Raw genomic sequence first — 19,881 nt, 5'->3', positions numbered from 1 at the left:
TAACTGGTTCCAATTTATCCCGAATTGTCTTTATTAAAGAATGAGTTCCGGAGTATCACAGCTCAGGTCTCTTCTTGTGGGTCTCTGGTTCTGCTGTCGTAATTAGGTGATTTTTTTTTCTACATGTAGCAAAAATGACAGGGCTTAGTCCAAATAATTATAACGTCCTGAAAGGCTTTTTATTCTTTTTTATGTTTGCCTTCCTGCAACGTCCCTGAGGATCAAGAAAAGTAAAAAATGATATAGCATCAGAGAACGTCATGATTACATGTATCTGGACTTAGAGGGCGAAAAAAGGGGGGGAAGGGGGGAAGGGGTTGGAGAGGGGGGGCTAGCTGTTTTTTTTTTTTATTTCAATGTGTAGACTGAGGGGAGTTTCTTCAGAAAGGGTTTTCATTTGAGGCGTTTTTGCCATGCACGCAGGCATCTCTTTCTATCCATGAACAAGTAATGTGTCAAATTAATTATTATTACTTGTCAAATTAATAATTATTATTGGCATTAACAGCCAGTGCACGAAACTCGCATGAACGCCAAATTTAGTTAGAGGGGCGATATTCCGACGCGTTTATTTAATTCTTGGTCATTCATGTTTAGAAAGAAAGGGGAGAAAACCAAACAATTACCGACCAATCACAAACGTTGTTGCAAATTTGACCTTGTTACGTCAAAAATTTCCCATAATGCAATTATTGCATATAAATAAAAAAACTACTATACAAATTGAATAAAAAATATTGCATTTGAATGTCAAATTATACCATTTGAATAAATATATTGCATTTAAATGAAAAAAAATATACCATTCAAATAAAAAATATTGCATTTGAATTACAAATTATACCATTTGAATAACAAATATTGCATTTAAATGAAAAAATATACCATTCAAATAAAAAAATATTGCATTTAAATGAAGAAATATACCAATTAAATTAAAAATATTGCATATAAATGAAAAATATTTATTTTTTGCAACCAATACCATGCCATAATTAACACACAATCTACAATCATTGAATAAAACCGTAAATGTTAAAACAAACCTTTTATACATTATGTATACATACACGAGTACACTATTTGACACACTGTTTACATTGATGGAGTATCACCATTGCAGTTACTTGACACACAGATGTTTAAAAATACAAGTAATGTCACGGCTATTTGACACACTGTCTACATTCACGAACTACCTACTTATAGTAACGACAAAGGTACTGGACCCACTATTTACATAACATATATATATTATACACTTGAAATAAAAAAAAAAAGATACTTGACACACTGGCTTCATACATAAGTTACAATCTTTGCAATAATGACACAGCTATATATGACACACTATGTTCATACTGGATAACAAACTTAAAATAACGACAAAGTCACTGGATACACTGCCTCAATACATAAAATAACAATTTAAAGTAAGGAAAACATCACTGGACACATTATCTACATACATGGATTTTAACTTTCAAATAATGATTAACGCTACATGACTCAGTGTCTACGTACATGTATTTTAAAAATCCTTTAGAATTATGACAGAGCTAACTGACACACTGTCTACATACATTGATTGCATTATTTAAAGTATTAAAAAGGCTACTCGACAGATTGTCTACATACATTTGTACATAGATGCATGAAATGAAACTTCTAAAGTAACAACACACATACTGGCCGCACTGTCTACAAACATTACGTATTACCTTAAGGGCAATGAAAAAAGGACGCGTCAGACTGTCTGTATACAAATGTATTGATAAAAAAAGCTTTGAACTTATAACAAAACTTTTAAACACACTATCTATACAATTGGAATAATTTATATTATTCTTGCTTTAAGCGCTGACGCTGCTTCTACTAATGATGTGTGCTTGTCAAGTGACATGTCAAATAAATGTTAATAACGTAAATTTTTATGATATATGAATATGATCCATGCTTTGTAGTACACGTTGATCTTACAACCCCTTTCGCACAGTAACAGTCTACATTAATTTACCATTTCTCAGATATATCATTTAGAACAGTCTTTGCTCCTACTTCTCTCGTGCTTTGAGGTGAGATGGTGACAACCAATTCAAATTGACAAGTGCATGGTTGGCTCTCTTCTGGAGCAAACATTTAAACTCCTTTATCCTAGGTGACCTAGTAACACACAACAGCTGTCTGGTTTATATAATGCTGCCGTGATTTGACCTTCTCCACAAAAAAATATAAAAACGCAAAATTTTAATACAAAAACATGTTCTTTTGCTTTGAAAATGTCATGATCCTATTGTAATTTTTTTGTAATGGATCGAAATCACCCTCAGTTTTTGGTTGGGTTCGTGTTGTTGTTGTACTCCTATTTGTGACAGTTTTTTCACGCATCGTTGTCAATATAATGGAATTTGATGCGACTGTTGTACAAGTGAGAGGTTTAGTGCTATAAAACTAGTTTCAATTCACCATTTACTTCATTTGAAAATGCCTGTACCAAGTCAGGAATATGACAGTTGTTGTCCATTCGTTTGATGTGTTTTACCATTTAATTTTGCCATTTGAATAGGGACTTTCCGTTTTGAATTTTCCTCGAATTTCAGTATTTTTGTGACTTTACTTTTTATACAACCTAGTCTTTTAATTTTCTTTATGTTAAACTTTCTGGATAAAAGTTCATCGAAATAAGATCAAATGAGGCGTATCTGACGCTTCGAGAAAGGATGTTTTTTTTTATCTTTAAGTGTACGAACTAGCGAGGTTCTGTATGCAGTTGGTTTCGCAAATTAGGCATTATCCACTAGTAATTATTAAAGAATGTTTTCCAACATATTTTATCTTTATATCGTTGTGTAAAAAACATGTCATGTAACAAATTGTACTAACAGCAATATATTATGGAGAATTTACAAAGAAAATACTTATAAATAAATTGGAAACATTATTGAACGTACCGAGTCGTCTATGCCTATGTACATTTGATAATGATGGCTTACCTTGTAGGCCTAAACAGTGTTTCGAGTACATCGCCTGTATGGTTTAAGAACTTTCACTAAAATTGAAATGCAAAGGTTGCTCAAAATCTATGGAAACAAGGGGACCTCTAACTTCTATTTTCCGCTATTTGTTAATATTTCCAGTATAAAAAAAAAACATCATTTGCTTCTATCGTTAACGAAAAGATTAAACATGTTAAACTTGAAAAGAAAGTACTTCATAATCAAATAAAATATTTGAGTTTAATTCTAAAACATACGAAGTCAAATGGTTCATGTGTAAAATAATTTGATTGAAATTCAAAATGAGTATCTTTGAGTACCATTCTATCCTACAATTGCAAAAGCTCTGAAATATTTTAGTTACAAACTTGAAGTACCTTTAGATTCTTTTGTTTGGAAGTTTTGAAAATCTCGTTTTCTTCCCAGGTAGTGGTTGAGCCGGATGAGCCTATCCTCGTAAAACGTTGCAGGTGTCAGCCGAGCGTCAAACCTTTTCGCAAGGACTATCAACTTTTTCCATCTGTCGGTGAATTCGAAGATCGACATTTCGAAGTGTGATGTATGTTGAAGCCTATTTCTGTTCAGCCGTATTCTTTCAATATCATCTCCAACATTTACAGCAACTCGCTCACATGGCCAATTATCTCCGCCCCATCTCCCACGTGACGGAAGACATAATCCTTGACGTCGTAATTCGCCATACAGATAAGTGATGTCACATTCATTTCTGGGTTTGGTGATTGAACATGCGCTTGCATAAGTAAGATCATATAGCATGTCTGTCAGCACTTCGACCGATGCCTTGCTGACACGTATGAAATTCTGTTCTTCTTCTGAAACGGTGTCATCCTTGAAAAACATTATATTGATATGACAACAAATTACCACCTTCTTAATACAAAACCGTCTGTTTAAATAAGTATTTACACCTCAATGGCTTTCAAAGTTCGCAGTTATCTTACATTTGTAGGAGAGTGATTCGGATGCACCGAGTTTTAAAGTAATATTTGTAGGTGTACTGTTTCTATGCTTCATTTCTTAACAATATCATATAAAATATTAATCTAAGATGAAGACTTAACCCAGATCTGACAGTAGTACGAATCAAGTACTGAACGCTATTGGCACCTCCCTATAAAGTAAAACTACTGAAAACTATTCGCATATAGAGGTATCCAATCACAAGTTGTATTGTGTGTTTTTTTTAAAGTGCTGTATGGAACCCCCTATGACGTGGCACTGTGCTTATACATCCCGTCATTGTGTTATTGTTCTATAATTTGTTTTTGTATTTTTATCTTTAATTTTTGCTAATCTGCTGTGTCTATATGCTTTTTGGTGTTTATTTGTTAATACGATGTGGCTCTTTTCTTATACATCCCGTCATTGTGTTATTGTGACATGGTAAATGTTTGTTTACATATTTGTTTTATGTTTGTAGTGATAAAGATAATAACACAATGTTGACTACTGCACACCTGTTTTTGACATTTGTACATATTATGTCTTGTTTGTTTTGTTCACAGGTTTAATCCATCATTTTCTACTTAAGAAAATACCTGTACCAAATCAGGAAAATGACAGTTGTTGGCCATTCGTTTGACGAGTTCGAACTTTTGATTTTGCCATTTGAATAGGGTCTTTCCGCTTTGAATTTTCCTTTGAGTTCGGTATTTTTGTGATTTTACTCTTTATTACTCTGACATAATTTATAAGGTAAGAAACTCGATAGCAGACTTATATCTGAAAAACAGACTGATGTATTTCTTAAATTTGATACACATGATAAAGGACAACAACGTATTCAAAGAAATATATTAAATGCTTTGTTTGCGTATACTGGCTTCGATCATCACTGAATATTCATTTATGTCAAATGGGAGACTGGTGAAAAGCTATTAGTACCGTTACTTGTATTACATACATCTTCGAATACTAAAATCGACCGGAAGTGTGTAAAAGAAGGTAAGACATTTTTGTCTTTTTTTTTTTAAGTATTCAATGGTATTGTTAATTTCAATTCATGGTAAGAAACGTTAACGGAATCCACATCGTTTATTGTTAATGCCTATAGATTAGACAGACATTAGTAGAATTATAGCATTCATAATTTGGTTTGGAATGCAAAGAATGATACATTAAGGTTTAAGATAATTACCAGTATCACATTCAGCATCCAATATTGCTTGAATAACAGACACTCGTGTATAATGTTATGTTCTTTACACCAATATTCTCTAACTGGTCTAAGACTCTCAAGGTTTATTCCTCCTTTGTTACTGATCAAGGTGCTTTCTGGGCATTTTATCTTTATTTCTACCGCTTTCATTACATCATATTTCCTTTGAATAACAAACATATCATCCTCAAGGAGACATCGAATCATCCTTCCAGTATTTTCCATTCCAATTCCCCATATCCATATTTGAGCTTGAATACTGTTTTTGTGAGAACAGAGAAGAACTTTTTCGCATCCTGTATCGTCAATATCAAATAGTGCCACATCTCTGTATAGTTCACCAACATAGCCAGATGGATTGTCGGAATCATTAGTAAGTTTGAACCGGCGAAGGAAATATACTACCACATGAAAAAAAACATCGACGGGAGAAAATCATATTCAAAGCAAATGATTGCAGACTTAGTAAAATTTATAAATTTGTTACTTACTATATGCCATCCAGATGTACGAACCATGCACGGAACGAGATAGTTAAAATCATTGTTATACATGTCATATTCCTGGTCCAGAATATCTGCACAAACTAAAATGTCATATTTCTCCATAACGTTAAAGATATGTTCTTTGAACTCAGACAGGGAAGACTCTGTTTCTTTGAATAAATGTTCTATCAACTTTTTTTGTAAGAAGCCAGTCTTTTCGTACTGTTCCCAATCAATATGCAAATTTGGTGCTATGAAGCATTTTGCGCCAACAATACAACGCAATGCATTAGCAAACCACTGTGGACATATTATCACACTTTCACCTATATCTTCAAAAAATATAATATTTCCAATATCATGATGTAATACCAAGAATGAAATGAGCTCCTTCTTAGTTGATAGAGGAGACGGAAGAGATTTATTAATCCCCCAAAGGTCATTGACAGTCACCACTGTTTTCCCCTCTAATCGCAATTCCTCTATTTTATTCCCGAAAGGTATCCATTTTACTGGCACCTTTACGCCCCAGTGTTCCTGTTGCTTTGCAATTGCGAATATATATTGACGTAATTTTTCAACTTCGGCTTCCGATGATTGTGTGTTCGATATAGCAAAAAAGTTTCTAAAATGATCCTTCCGTCTGTCTGATCCCAATGACTTAAGTAACGCTTCTTGGTACTCATCAATATAATCTTCTGCATTGATGTGCTGAATTAGGGAAAACAAATATTATCCTAAGGAAAAATGTAGTGTGGATTCATTTCATTTCATTGTTAAAAGTTTCCTAGATTTAGAAAACATTGTATAAACGCGGATATTTTATTTCGAGGTTTTGCCTAAGTCTGCATTCAAGCATTTAGAAAATGTGTACTTCAAGACCCATTGGTGGTCTTCGGCTGTTATCTGCTCTTTGGTCGAGTTGTTGTTTCTTCGATGTATTCCCAATTTCCATTCTCAATTTTTTTTTCATTGACCATTTATTTTTGTGGTTCAAAACTCGACAATTAATAAATAATCCGTTGTAATAAAATTTTGTGTTTGCAATCGAGAAAGGATTCATCTAATCTTTATTCAGAAAGGAGTAAGTTCGGTAAGGGTCATATTTGGCCTTGATTATAAAATTTAATGGTACAAGATAAAATATGTTTTAAATTGTCTTAAAGACATGTGAGAAAGTTAAATATAAATTTTGTGTCAAAGTTTTATTCTAAAGCGTTGATTTGTACATCCAAAATAGGTCAAAATAAGAGATTTACCGAAATTTGACGATTTCAACCAAATTAAGGACCAGGAAACATAGAGCGCAGGCGTCGACAAACTAAATATTCAAGTTAAACATGCAAAATGTCATTACAAACATTATGTTCAAAGAACTTTTTTGTCGACGTTTGCGCTCTATGTTTCCTGTCCAATGATCAATGCAAAATTTACAAATTTTCATTGATTTTCTGTGGAAAATAAAAAAATGATTACTGTTTGTGACGTCATCAGTAGAACGCAAGAACGTAAATTTTCAACAAAAAGGCACATTTCCTATCTAGTCAATGTACATCATCCCTTGCCTATAAATGAATAATTTATACTTATTGTCACTCCCTTTTCTGTATAACCTGGGGTATAGATTCGCCTGGTTTTAAGAGTGGATAGTAATGTTGTTGTCATTGATGCATCAACATTAACACGGGTTTGAGCTAAGTCATTTTCAAATGGTAACAAACTCGTCATTCATCTCATAGACATCCAAAAAAAAAAAACATTTTCCACAAAAAACATTAACCTCATGTCTTATTCTTAAACATTACTACTGGTAAATTATTTATTGATAAAAAAACTAGACTTCAAAAGATAGCCACTGCATTCACATACATGATTTATTTAAACTGTTAATGTATGTATCTATTTCTTGTCTGCGTTTTACCTTACAAGGTAAAATAAATGTTAGTTGCATATAACATTTTGGATGCACTATTTTATCAAACAGAAAAACGTAAAATAAAATAACCAAACTCACAGGCAAATTCAAAAAGGGGGACTTACGTAACAAACTGACTAAATTAACGTCATCATGCAACGGAACAAGTGAAAATCAACTAAAATACATTTAACTTTGACTGCAGGAATTTTTATTAGAAAACTATAGGTTTAACTTGCTTTTAAGGTAAATCGTTATATCAAAGCAATTGTAGATATTGCAATAATAAAGCACATTTAATTTACGAAAATCATTAACAATGCATATTAACTCAAATGAAATCAAAATACTCCGTTTTGTTTCGTATTTCATTCAGATTAGATTATATTTTATTTTTTTTTAGCTTTTTTCCGTTCTAAGTGAACTAACATTCTGCCTAGACTATGACCAATGCATGTACAAAGTAAAATTACAGAAATACTGAACTCCGAGGAAAATTCAAAACGGAAAGTCCCTAATCAAATGGCGAAATCAAAAGCTCAAACACATCAAACTAATGGATAGCAACTGTCATATTTCTGACTGGGTACATGTATTTTCTTATGTAGAGAATGTTGGATTGAACCTGGTTTTATAGCTACCTAAAACTCTCACTTGTATGACAGTCGCATCAAATTTACCTGTATGCTGTCGATGTGTGTGGCAACTGGAATGATTGGTGGGTTTAGAAGATTATTCTCATTTCTTGATACATCTCCATAACAATGAACTGTATTTGTCCAATATTGAACGTAATCTACAACACAATTTAAACATTGAAAGATTATATATATCATAGCTGAAAATGTGTCGGCACCTTCGTGAAATTTCATAAGTGTAATTTTCCCATTGTATTTTCATTATTCACTGTGAACTGCTATATTAGGTTTTAAGTAGAAACATAAACAACTTAAACGTTTTGAAATCAAGAGCGAATTTAAGATTTAGTGTAAATCAATATTTTTTTCTGTACACCTTTATTCAATATACCGTATAGCGGGTTATTTTTGCGGGTGTAAAATTTCGCGATTTTAATTGAATAAGGTATACGAATTTTTTGGGTGTTATTATTTTGGCGAATTAAAACTTTTATCAATACCTTTGCATGTGCAGTTTTAAATTGGCGGAATTTAATTTCGCTTATTTGTTCTATCCGCCAAAATAAGCGAAAATTTGCACCCCGCGAAAATAACCCGCTATACGGTATGTCATGCCAGAGTAACATGTTATAAATATGATAAAATATAAAACTCTATGCAAACAGCCGAAATTACGATAGGCTCAGACCTCGTATTCGGAATAGTTCAACTGTTGATAAACATCAATTCAGCAATTTTCATTTTTGTAATCCCCTAGCCATCATGTATGGTATGACATATGTTATATTCTGAATTAAAGTAAACTAATTATTACTTAAAGATACATTATACAAATTACCATTTACATCTGATAAAATCTGTTCTTGTTTTCTGTTTGGATTGCGCTCATACAATACCGTTTCCTGTGATCTCTTTTGATGTAATCCTTTAGAAATATCGCTCACTAATAGGACGATGCAATTCTTGGACAGGAATAATTGGTGAGTGGGATAATATTCTTGTTGACCAGCAAAGTCCCAGACTGACATAATGGCGGTCTTCCCGTAGTCAAAACTGTTGTCTACATTGAGATTTTGTAAACTTTGTTTCCACGCTTCAATTTTGACTCGTTCATTTTCAGATTCTACAAAAGACCTTACTGACCTTTCAAAATTTCTAAATTGGGTCACTACTTTCTTTTCTTTTTCCATCTTCTCATTTGTTATTTCGTTCCTCAATTTTGTATATCCCCTCATTTCGGTCAATTTTCGTAACAGAATGGCATTGCCATTTGTTGAAAACAAATCTTTAAAAGAAAATGATACATTCTTAAATATCGCAGTCAATTATATAGTAGTTGTAAAAATCATTAAACCTTATTAAATATATGATAAATGATATTTACACATCATTATACATCCACCTGGGAATATCAGTACTTATATAGACATATGTGTACATTTAAGTCTTTAATGGTATGGTTTCTTTGTTTATCGCACGAACTTAAACTTATTGCTAGGTGACAGTGTTGGTCATAAAACCATGTTGCCAAGAGTTTCATACAGACATGTTATCGTATAACATGTTTAAAAATCCAATAAATCGACCAGTGACTTTTCCAACAGAGGAGGTCAATAAAGAAGTGTTACATATTTTTCGTTTTTTTTTTACATAAATGAGGCCGATAGTTTTCTCGTTTGAATTGTTTAGAGCCTTATATAGCTGAGTATGCAGTATTGGCTTAGCTCGTTGTTGAAGGTCGTACTGTGACCTAAAGTTGATATTTTCTGTGTCATTTGGTCTCTTGTGGAGAGTTGTCTCATTGGTAATCATAGCACGTCTTCTTTTGTTATATAACAACAATGTTTTTGGCAGGATTGTAATTTGTTTTTACATGAAAGTTTCAAAAAGAAATAAATTGTGAGGGTGTGTGTTTTTGATAGTACAAACAGTATAGTTGAACATGATAAAATATTCACTTGGCTGATTCAGTACAAATTATATAAAAGAAATCAAGGTTATACAAAAACAGTAAAAATAACAAAAATACTGAAGTGTCAATACAGGTTCCCGTTAGCATGTGGCTTCATCAAATGCTCAAACACAGCAAACAATTGGCAATTACCGTCGTAGTCCTGACTTTGTACTGGCTTCTCTATATGCAGAAAAATGTTAATTAAAGGTGCCTTTTCTGTTAGGTAAAGCTGTCATGTGTATGACTTTCGCATATATTTTCATTATATTGACAAAACAAAAAAATTGTAAGGAAAACAAACAGACATAAAAGATACAACAGTCAAAATTTGAAGAGCATCTCTCAATTTTGCTTATAATCGTAATCATAATAAAAACAAACAAACCTGTCAACGAATAATACCAAAATACCATAACAACACTCTCAAGACAAAACCCATGAGCAACAATATAAGATATAATACACTAAAAGGACATTTTATCACATTAAGAACATGAATGCATAAATACCTAACCACAGCAAAATGATATCACTAAAAGATATTACCGAAAATGAACTATCTAGTTTAGATTAAAAAAATCAAAGGCAACACAAAGAACAAACACGTTATTACGAAACTTAACAACATTGGTAACTAGGATCTATTCTTCAAGACATTATGTATTATTCGTGAGTTTTATTCGGAATCTTGATCAAGAAGGTCTTGGAATCTTCCAATGAACCTTTTATTAACATAACCCCAGTTCACCAACTTTCCGGTCAAAAATTAAAACTATACTAAAAAGATTTCATGCGTCTGACACAAGGAACCAACCAAGCATACATTTCCTTTTTAAAAAAAAAATATCTATTTTATTATTATCTTGAAAGACGCACTGCTATTGATTGTTTGCAAACAACTTTATTAGTATGCAGAGATCGTTACCATGACAACTCTAGAGAAGACACACACAGCGTATGTACATTTAAAAGAGAAAAACAAAATAAATAAAGATAAACGGAAGCGATAAACAAATTTCTGAAGGTTCCTTGCAGCCAAAGGATTGCAATGTTAATACCACTATAAAGTCAGCTATATAAAAAATCACGAAATAGCAAATTTAAACAATTGCAACAGAAAAACAAACGGCCAGATTCATGTACAAACTAATGAATGAAAACCAAATTTGATATACAGCAACAAACGACAACCACTGAATTACAGGTTTATGACTTGGGACAGGCACAACTTGTTTGATGTAATCTAACCCTCCTATAACAACATGTACCTTGGAACGTATTTAAAATATGAAGACAATAGGATTCGATTTTCAGGCGATATAATCGCTTTTCTTGATTTATTGTCATCTAGAACGTTCAAAGCCTAATAAACATGATAAACGTAAGACAAAAATGTATAATAGCCTCAACAGTTAAAAAGCTATATGCCCAAAAAAGACATAAAAAAGTCAAATTTATACAAGGTCACCTTTGCCTAAGGGGGGAAAGCATTATTTTCTTATCATATCATAATTTATAACAATTCTAGAAAGGTTTGTTATAAATAACGTCAGTACCAAGTGCTGACTTATCAGCTGATGATATAGGACCAAAAGAGGAAAACAACCCGTCATATATTGCATGCATTCGATGCGTTTTTCTTGATTTACCTACATCAGGAACGCTCAAAGTCGAAAACTGGAAAGAAGAGAATACATTATAACACGTGACAAGCTACATGTATATAACCAAAAAGGACATAAAAAATAGCTTAATTTATCTATGGTCAATTTTGAGTGAGGGAATTTTAATCTAAGTTTCTTATAATTTCTACATTTATATCGGACAATCTTAGGAAGGTTTGTTCTAAATGATGTCAGCAGCGAAGTACACACTTCTTAGCTAATGATACTTACTTAGACTGATAGACTGATAAGATATTGTTTGCTACAATTAATACCATGTCAGAATCATAATTGCAGGTCCTACATGTATATACAGAACTGAAATTATGCCCCTTATTTCGTAAATCAAATAAGCACATTATTTATAATAATTAAACGTCATAAATGTGCTGCAGTAGTCGTAAGTATAATATTGTGCCATCCTTCTTTAAAACAGTGTTAGTACCTTTTTGAAACTCCCATTTTCCATTGTGTAAAGAGATTCCACATTTGTCAACATTTATTTCAATTCCATTTGTGCTCTCCACTTGAGATATGTTTTCTTGTAGAAGTCTTCTGACTAAAGTGGTCTTTCCAACCCCTTCCTGTCCAAGAACGACGACTCGAATGAAATATATCTCCTCTGATGTTGATTCTACCAGTCTTTTATACAGATGTATGCCTTTTCTGCATTCACTAAATAACTTTTGTGGAGGCAGCATATTTACTTCTCTAGCAATAGCTAATGCAAAATAAAATATCAAACAAAACTCAAAGGAATATTACATGCATAAATAGCATAGTATAGTCTACCATTTATTCGGAAATGAACATGATATTTAACAGTCGGATGTGAACATAATAAATGTATTCGAAACATCAACATGATCAATTTACAAACCCAATGGATTTGTTTTTTAATGACCATTTAAAAGTTAAGGGTATTGTAATTTTTCGAATTAACATTATAACTTCTCTTGACAGTTAAAATCACTGACAAAATTCAACAGGTTGTATTTAAATAGGTGTGGATAAGGTGTTCAATAGAATATATAAGCACGATTAAGGAACTATGACGACATGTACCTATTTGTTCATTGAGATTCTTTAATCTACAGTTTTCAACTTCTATGTCCTCTTCAGTCAAATCTGAAAGTAAATGCGCAATGATTGTAGTCCATTTTAGATGATTTTTAAGGCTATGTGTTTCTTCTTCCCTGTGCATACAATGCTGTAGTATTTCTTGTTCATTGATATTTCTTAGGTAATTTGGAGAAATTGATTATACGTATTTATTGAAACAGGCGCTTTGCATAATCAAAGACGTCTAAAAATAAAATAGTTTAAAACTAAAATAAGAACCGAAGTTATAGAATCATATACAATAAGTTCAAACACGTTTGTCAAAAGTTGTCTAAGACCATCTGTTCACGGGGAAAGTGAAACCCATAATAAACATTACGTTTACATAAAATGTGTCATGCTGTTATCTTGTATGCGCGCTTGTTGATTGTTTTTTTAATCATCACCCTGGAATTGTATTTGCTTGTTTGACTGATGCTTATTCGTAGTTTTGAACATGCAATTCAGTACAACACTGTTACTATATGTCTCTTGAAAAAAAGCTACGTTCTGTTCTAGAAATGGTTTTGTTGACTTTTTATTAATAGTTATCAAAGGTACCAGGATTATAATTTAATACGCGAGACGCGCGTTTCGTCTACATAAGACTCATCAGTGACGCTCAGATCAAAAAAGTTATAAAGCCAATCACGTACAAAGTTCAAGAGCATTGAGGACCCAAAATTCCAAAAAAGTGGTCATTTTATGAGTATATGCTTCGTTTATGCCTCAACACCATTAAACTTAAAAAAACAAACGAAAAGAATACGGTTTATACTAAGCCCCATTTCTCGATTGTTCCAGATTTGGTACTGTTCGAAAAATTAATATCAACTGCCAAATATTCAAAATTATCAAAAAAATTCCCTAAAGATATGCTCAGTGTCTTTAAATACCTGTATTAGAAACATTTCTGTCCTTGTTTGCTAAATAACATAATATTTTAGCAAAGCTTTTACAAAAATAAATTCTATCACCAAACATTTCACCTTTCATTGTCAACAAACAATACAGTCATTCATTAGATACATTTCAGAACATAGGGGATGAAACAATCAAATGGTTCCATAAAATGCTATGGACTCGTTCGTAAAATTTTTCAAAGGTACACAAAATATTTATGCAAAATAACGTTACCCCCGGACTGCGTCTAAATATTCGTTTTTAAAAGAAAACCAAGCCCAGTTCCGTGACTATTCTAAAACTTTCTTTGCATATTAATTATATCAAAGTAAAGAATTAATTCTTATATACTCTTTGACTTCCATTGCAAGCGATACAAACACGCATTACCTGGTTCAGCAATAATCTTTAAAATTTGTTGATATGCCCTTTCTTCATAATTGGTCTGTATGGTTATGCGACTGAATAATTCAAAATAGCATAAATGCTTGTTGGGTATGGGCATCAATTCTAAAACAATGAGCTTGAAATTTTGATTCCCATGTTTCATTTGTTTTCCTTCTTCTACTTCAATCTTTGCCGTCCAATTATCGAAGAAGGTATTGTCAAACAATACGATTAATGATCTTGATTTACGCATATTGCTTTCTATAGAATGTGTTAGGTTTTCGCCTATGCATCCATCTCTATCATGGTAGAACGATCTGTACCGGTATTTCTCAAATACCTCTAACAATGTATGTATATATCTATTATTTTCATAATCCGCTATGTAGACATCGTACGTATACATCAATTTGTGTATATAATCTACCGAACGTTCTGAAAAAGTGAAATTTGTCAATACAAACTAAAACTTAGTACATATGGTAATTTTAATGAATTTTATATTTAGGATTAATAACAACGTGTTGTGGTGAAACATATATAATAATATATTTATGATAAATGTTACTACTGAACATTCAACTGTCACTTGTCATAATCCATGAGTTTACAAAAATAAAAGAAGATGTTCTAAATCTGCCAATCAGACAACTATCTACCATAGACCAAAGACATAGAACAATTGTACGTCCACAATAAACAAAAGCCATACTGCATCAGCTATAACCACCTCCCTCCAAAAAAAAAATTACAACAATGTATAAAACAGTAAAAAAAAATGTGTATTTAACAGCCCGACAGATTGACGTTACTTAGTAAAACAAAACAGACATTTCACAAACTCTTTTCCGAGAAAATATATTATTTAATACAGGGAATGTAGATCGCACCTGTCTCGTCAAGATATGTACATTTTTAATGTACTACTATTGGAATAAATTATATCAATATCAAGAAAGTATATAGGCTGTAACTCAAAATCAGAATAAGCGTATGTAAAGCAGATGTATAATACAGTTTGACAGATTCAAATCTAGACATACTAAAAGAGGGACGAAAGATACCAGAGGGACAGTCAAACTCATAGATCGAAAACAAACTGACAACTCCATGGCCAAAAATAAAAAGACAAACAGACAAATAATAGTACAGATGACACAACATAGAAAACTAAAGACTAAGCAACACGAACCCCACCAAAAACTGGGGGTGATCTCAGGTGCTCCGGAAGGGTAAGCAGATCCTGCTCCACATGTGGCACTCGTCGTGTTGCTTATGTTATTACAAATCAGGTAAATAGTCTAATTCGGTAAGTCACATTCGTGAAAAGGGAAGGGTATTGTAGTTACGACATAAGGAACATATCCGATATCATCTGTGAAACCGTTATTCCATAACGGTCAACCAACTCGTGATTGCGTCCGTAAAATTTACGAAGGGATGATTTCAACTTCACCATTTGGAACTAACTTTTGACCTTTTCTAACTTGACCAGATCATTACTTCGGCGAAAAATTCCGACTCCAAATTTTGAATTCATGTATTTTTACCTCCTACACACTAGTATATGCATACAATACAAAGAAATAAAATGTGCCAGGTTATACACTGTCCGTATTAGAGATTATATTTTAAGACAACAAAAAACAAACGATGATAACTATGACACTGGACCTAATACAGAGCAGATACAGAAGGATACGATAGTTCTAAGCATAACAATTAAAGGAGATTGGGATAAAATATAGTAAAAGAAATGGAATATGTAGATAGCCATGTAACAAGCAAAAACATACTGTAAAATATAAGGGAATACACTACAAATTCGGGAAAACATTATACTGCGTCCGTACAATACGAGAGACACACCCTGCAGTAAATATAAAAGAATGTGGTATAATTACCAATCAGAAAATTATAAATATAGATCACAGTCTGGTTTTCAACTATGAGTAAAACCCATACCGCATAGTCAGATATACAATGCCCAGATATGAACACAATAACAAATGCAGTTAAATATTTCTGATAAAATTTAGATTTAGCTTTTGTAACACAAGACAAATACAAAACAGATAGTGTTCCCAGACAAACAGTTATTTCGTAGTGCATTTATTTTAGACAGCTATGTCAATTTCAAAAATTGCACCTGCTGTATCCCCAAAAGATATCTACAATGAAATACACTACTAACTACATTTTATAGACTTATAAAAATATGGGTACAGCTGTCAACATTGTGTTATCATCTTATTTGCTATAAAAAAAGCAAAGTTGTCAACACATAAAACAAAAAAAAAGCATATAGACAAAGCACATTAGCAAAAACGAAAGACAAGAATACACAAATTTACCATAGAACTATAACCAATGACGGGATGTATATGTAATGATATTGCCAAAATGTACTAAACATTAAATATAAAATTTTCAAATACAAATAAAATAATACTATATGAAGAAGATGAACAATGTCAGTATTTATAACCTATACTTCAAGACAATCGTGTATTTTTGATATCACGGATAATATCGGATATGTTTTTTATGTCGTTACTACAATCACGTTCCCTTTGCACGTATTTGACCTACCGAATTAGACTAATTACCGGGTTTGTAATAACATGCGCAACACGACGGGTGCGACATGTGGAGCATATTCTGCTTACCCTTCTGGAGCACCTAAGATCACTTCCAGTTTTTGGTGAAGTTTGTGTTGCTTAGTCGTTATTTTATATGTTGTGTTTTTTTTTACTATTGTTTGTGAGTTTATCTTTTTCTTTTTTAGTCATGGCGTTGTCAGTTTATTTTTGAACCATGAGTTTGAATGTCCCTCTGGTATCGTTCGCCCCTCCTTTGTGAAGTTAATACAGACTTATTTATCAACAAGGTTTGAGTATCTTCAGATGAGCTTTTGTAGAAAAAGTACAAGACGTTCTTTGATATACCCCTGGTACATCCATTTTCAGCGCAGACACTGGTGACGTTTTACAAGGTCCAAGTACGTAGCAAGCTCATAAATACCGAAAAATTTGGGGAAAGTATATTCATATGCAGGTGAAGTTGGTATATTGCTACTGGGGTGGAGGAAGTTGATATTTCGTCTCGTTTGTTTTGATTCTGGTAATGAGATGACCGCTTATACAAAGTTCGAGGTATAAGTCTGAAAATGAGGCAGACTAAAGCGTGTCTGTTGTTTCTAAAATTAATAGTTCTGGAGGAAACATTAATGGAACCCAACAATAAAGTTTGGATTGTTAATGGAAAGAACATAATCAATACATTTGAATGTGAAATTAAATGTTCTTGTTTCTTTTTTCTTCTTGTTTTGTGTCTGTAGGAACTCTGACTCATATGGAAATTAGAAGAGGTCAACAAGAAGATGCGCACAGTTTGAGTCCACATTAGGGTTTCTATTTGAAGACATCGTACGATAAGTTTGTCACCGGACCTAATATCATAAGATAACATTTTAGCGATGAAATGGAATGGATTTAAAAACAAAAAGCAAAATAGGAAAACGGCCGCTGTTTTTATTTTGTTATATAATACCTTGGAGTAATGTTTCTAAATTTAATGTTATTTATATGTATTAAGCTGCTTTGTTAAATCCTCAAAGGTCACATATGAACATGCAATTACTGTATTAGAAGTTTGTAAAAATAATTGAGTGTGTTGTTCAGGTACAATACACAAAGTTCAATGGAAGCGAAAACTGTTGGCTTATAGTTTGTTCTCGAGCTGTACTATGATGCAAAAAGGAAAATCACAAAAAAAAAAAAACTGAAACTCCGACGAAAATCCAAGACCCTTCTGTGAATTAAAACAACTTTCCGAATGAGATTCCTTAAAAAAATATTTTCTAACAGGTTAAACAAGCAGAGCTTAAGACACAATAAAGAGATCGCATTAAGCATATTAATGAAAGTTGAAAATACATTTGTTTGACATATACAGTTGGGTGCAGAACAAACACTACATTTAAACGGGCGGAAAACTTAACGCGGCGTTTACTAACATGTACTTCATGTAAGCGCCGCGTTAAATCTGCGTTAACTCTAAAATTTAACTAGATAAAAAAAAAATAAACGAGCGTTTACTTCTGCGTTCCTTTACGCAAAAACGGCGCGTCTTCTAATTTTGTAAAGAGTAAACGGGCGTTTTTTTTTTGCGTTTAACCCCGCGTTAATGTGAAAACAGCCGCGTCGTCTTTGTTTGTAAAATGTAAATGCAAGTTTACTGTTTGTAGTAAACGCGCGTTAACGTATCTTGGATACACTGACCTAGGATATCATATGATAATGTATATCAGAATGACCTACTGCCCATTTTCCGCTATTTAATGTTATTAATGTTATGGCAATCAAAAATAGCTGATACTTTGAATTAAAAGTGTGTTTTGATTTGTTACGGTTTTAAACGCATACACTTATAAAAATAAAAAAAATAAGATAAGTCATTGTAGCAAAATTAAAAAAAAAAAACGTACAATAAGCATATGTATACGAAGATTATTTAAACATTTATAATTAACACAATTAGTTAAAGTGAAAGGTAAACACCCGTTTACTCTGAAGTGCACGTAAAAATAATCTTGTGAAATCTGTAGTAAACGCCCGTTTACCTTTAAGGATGTATTTTTCTGACGTTTCAGTCTCTTTGAAATCTCGTTCTAGAATTATTTCCAAAACATGTGATACATGTGATACAAATGTAAAAAGCAATGAATTTTAAAAAAATGTAATAATCAAACTTAACTCTGTGAAACAATTGTGTATTTACAATCAGTAGAGTTTGAGTAATAAATTTTTCAAACATTATTACCAAGCAAGTCAGTTTTTTTAGCCAACATTTTGAGAAATTGGTGAGGAGCACACAAAATGATTTTACCTGAAACATGTACATCCCATATCACTTTTTTTCTTCCTAAATTTCTTAGATATGTATTTTTTAATCATTTATAACAAAGAAGTTAAATTATTATACATTTTCTACTGAAAAAAAAACAGATAAAAAGTCACATATTTACAAAATTGACAGAATTGTAAATTTGACACAAAAAAAGCATCAAAATATGAAATAGCTTTCTTATATTAACACCTACCTATATTTTTTTTTGTTAAATTTTATACAGAATGATCTACTTCATATTTAATAAAAGTATGAAAAAAGGTTTATTATGGAACTATGAATTTTTCACGATCATCGCCCAAAAATGGGTAAAATTGATGAAAAATAGAAAAATCATCAAAACTGGGTACTTTCAAAGGGCCGTAGAAAAAAAAAAGAAATGTACCACCATAAGATTTTTTTCTTCACCAATTATTTTTTACAGTCTCATAAACCCAAAATTCAGGCTAAGAAAAAATTTAATTGTAGAATGTGTTGGCTCCTCAGAGTGGTACAACTAACTAAACGGACACAGAGTAAACGCGCATTTACTCAGGTAGACAATAGAAATTTCCATTTTGACGTCGTTAACGTAATTATAGTAAACGCCCGTTAACTAACGAAATATGTGCACGCGGCGTTACAATGTAACGTGCATTTACTTTATGTAATGATTGGTCTGCACCCAAATGTATAAATATAATATACCTTTCGTCGGACTCCTCTTCAAATATTCAAGTATTTCTGCCATTTTGGATGGAAAATCGGT

The 19,881-nt window shown here is 32.3% G+C and overlaps 1 protein-coding gene and 1 long non-coding RNA gene across 2 annotated transcripts; both read right to left on the bottom strand.

Moving 5' to 3' along the window:
• Positions 1 to 949: 949 nt before the first annotated feature.
• LOC127718620 (uncharacterized) lies at positions 950 to 6,363 on the bottom strand. The gene is made up of 4 exons (XR_007989937.1): positions 5,155 to 6,363; positions 3,374 to 3,845; positions 2,994 to 3,049; positions 950 to 2,214 (listed from the first exon to the last, which is right to left on the bottom strand). It is a non-coding gene; the product is annotated as an uncharacterized LOC127718620 (long non-coding RNA).
• Positions 6,364 to 7,494: 1,131 nt separating this feature from the next.
• Positions 7,495 to 12,539, bottom strand: LOC127719186 (uncharacterized). The gene is made up of 4 exons (XM_052225207.1): positions 12,277 to 12,539; positions 9,052 to 9,498; positions 8,256 to 8,371; positions 7,495 to 7,515 (listed from the first exon to the last, which is right to left on the bottom strand). The coding sequence occupies exons 1-4, from the start codon at positions 12,530 to 12,532 to the stop codon at positions 7,495 to 7,497; spliced, it is 840 nt and encodes a 279-aa protein (XP_052081167.1). The 5' UTR covers positions 12,533 to 12,539.
• Positions 12,540 to 19,881: the final 7,342 nt, after the last annotated feature.

This window comes from Mytilus californianus, unplaced genomic scaffold (genome assembly GCF_021869535.1).
Source record: "Mytilus californianus isolate M0D057914Y unplaced genomic scaffold, xbMytCali1.0.p SCAF_10, whole genome shotgun sequence".
NCBI classification, from domain to species: Eukaryota; Metazoa; Mollusca; class Bivalvia; order Mytilida; family Mytilidae; genus Mytilus; species Mytilus californianus.
The sequence above is the reverse complement of the archived record's forward strand: the minus strand, read 5'-3'. Positions and strand labels throughout refer to the sequence as shown.

Coding starts and splice junctions, on each gene's coding strand:
- LOC127719186 (XM_052225207.1), bottom strand. CDS start 12,532: ATGCTGCCTCCACAAAAGTTATTTAGTGAATGCAGAAAAGGCATACAT. Junction 9,499..12,276: donor AAAATGGGAGTTTCAAAAAG/GTACTAACACTG, acceptor TTTCTTTTAAAG/ATTTGTTTTCAACAAATGGC. Junction 8,372..9,051: donor GATTTTATCAGATGTAAATG/GTAATTTGTATA, acceptor ATTGTGTTGTAG/ATTACGTTCAATATTGGACA.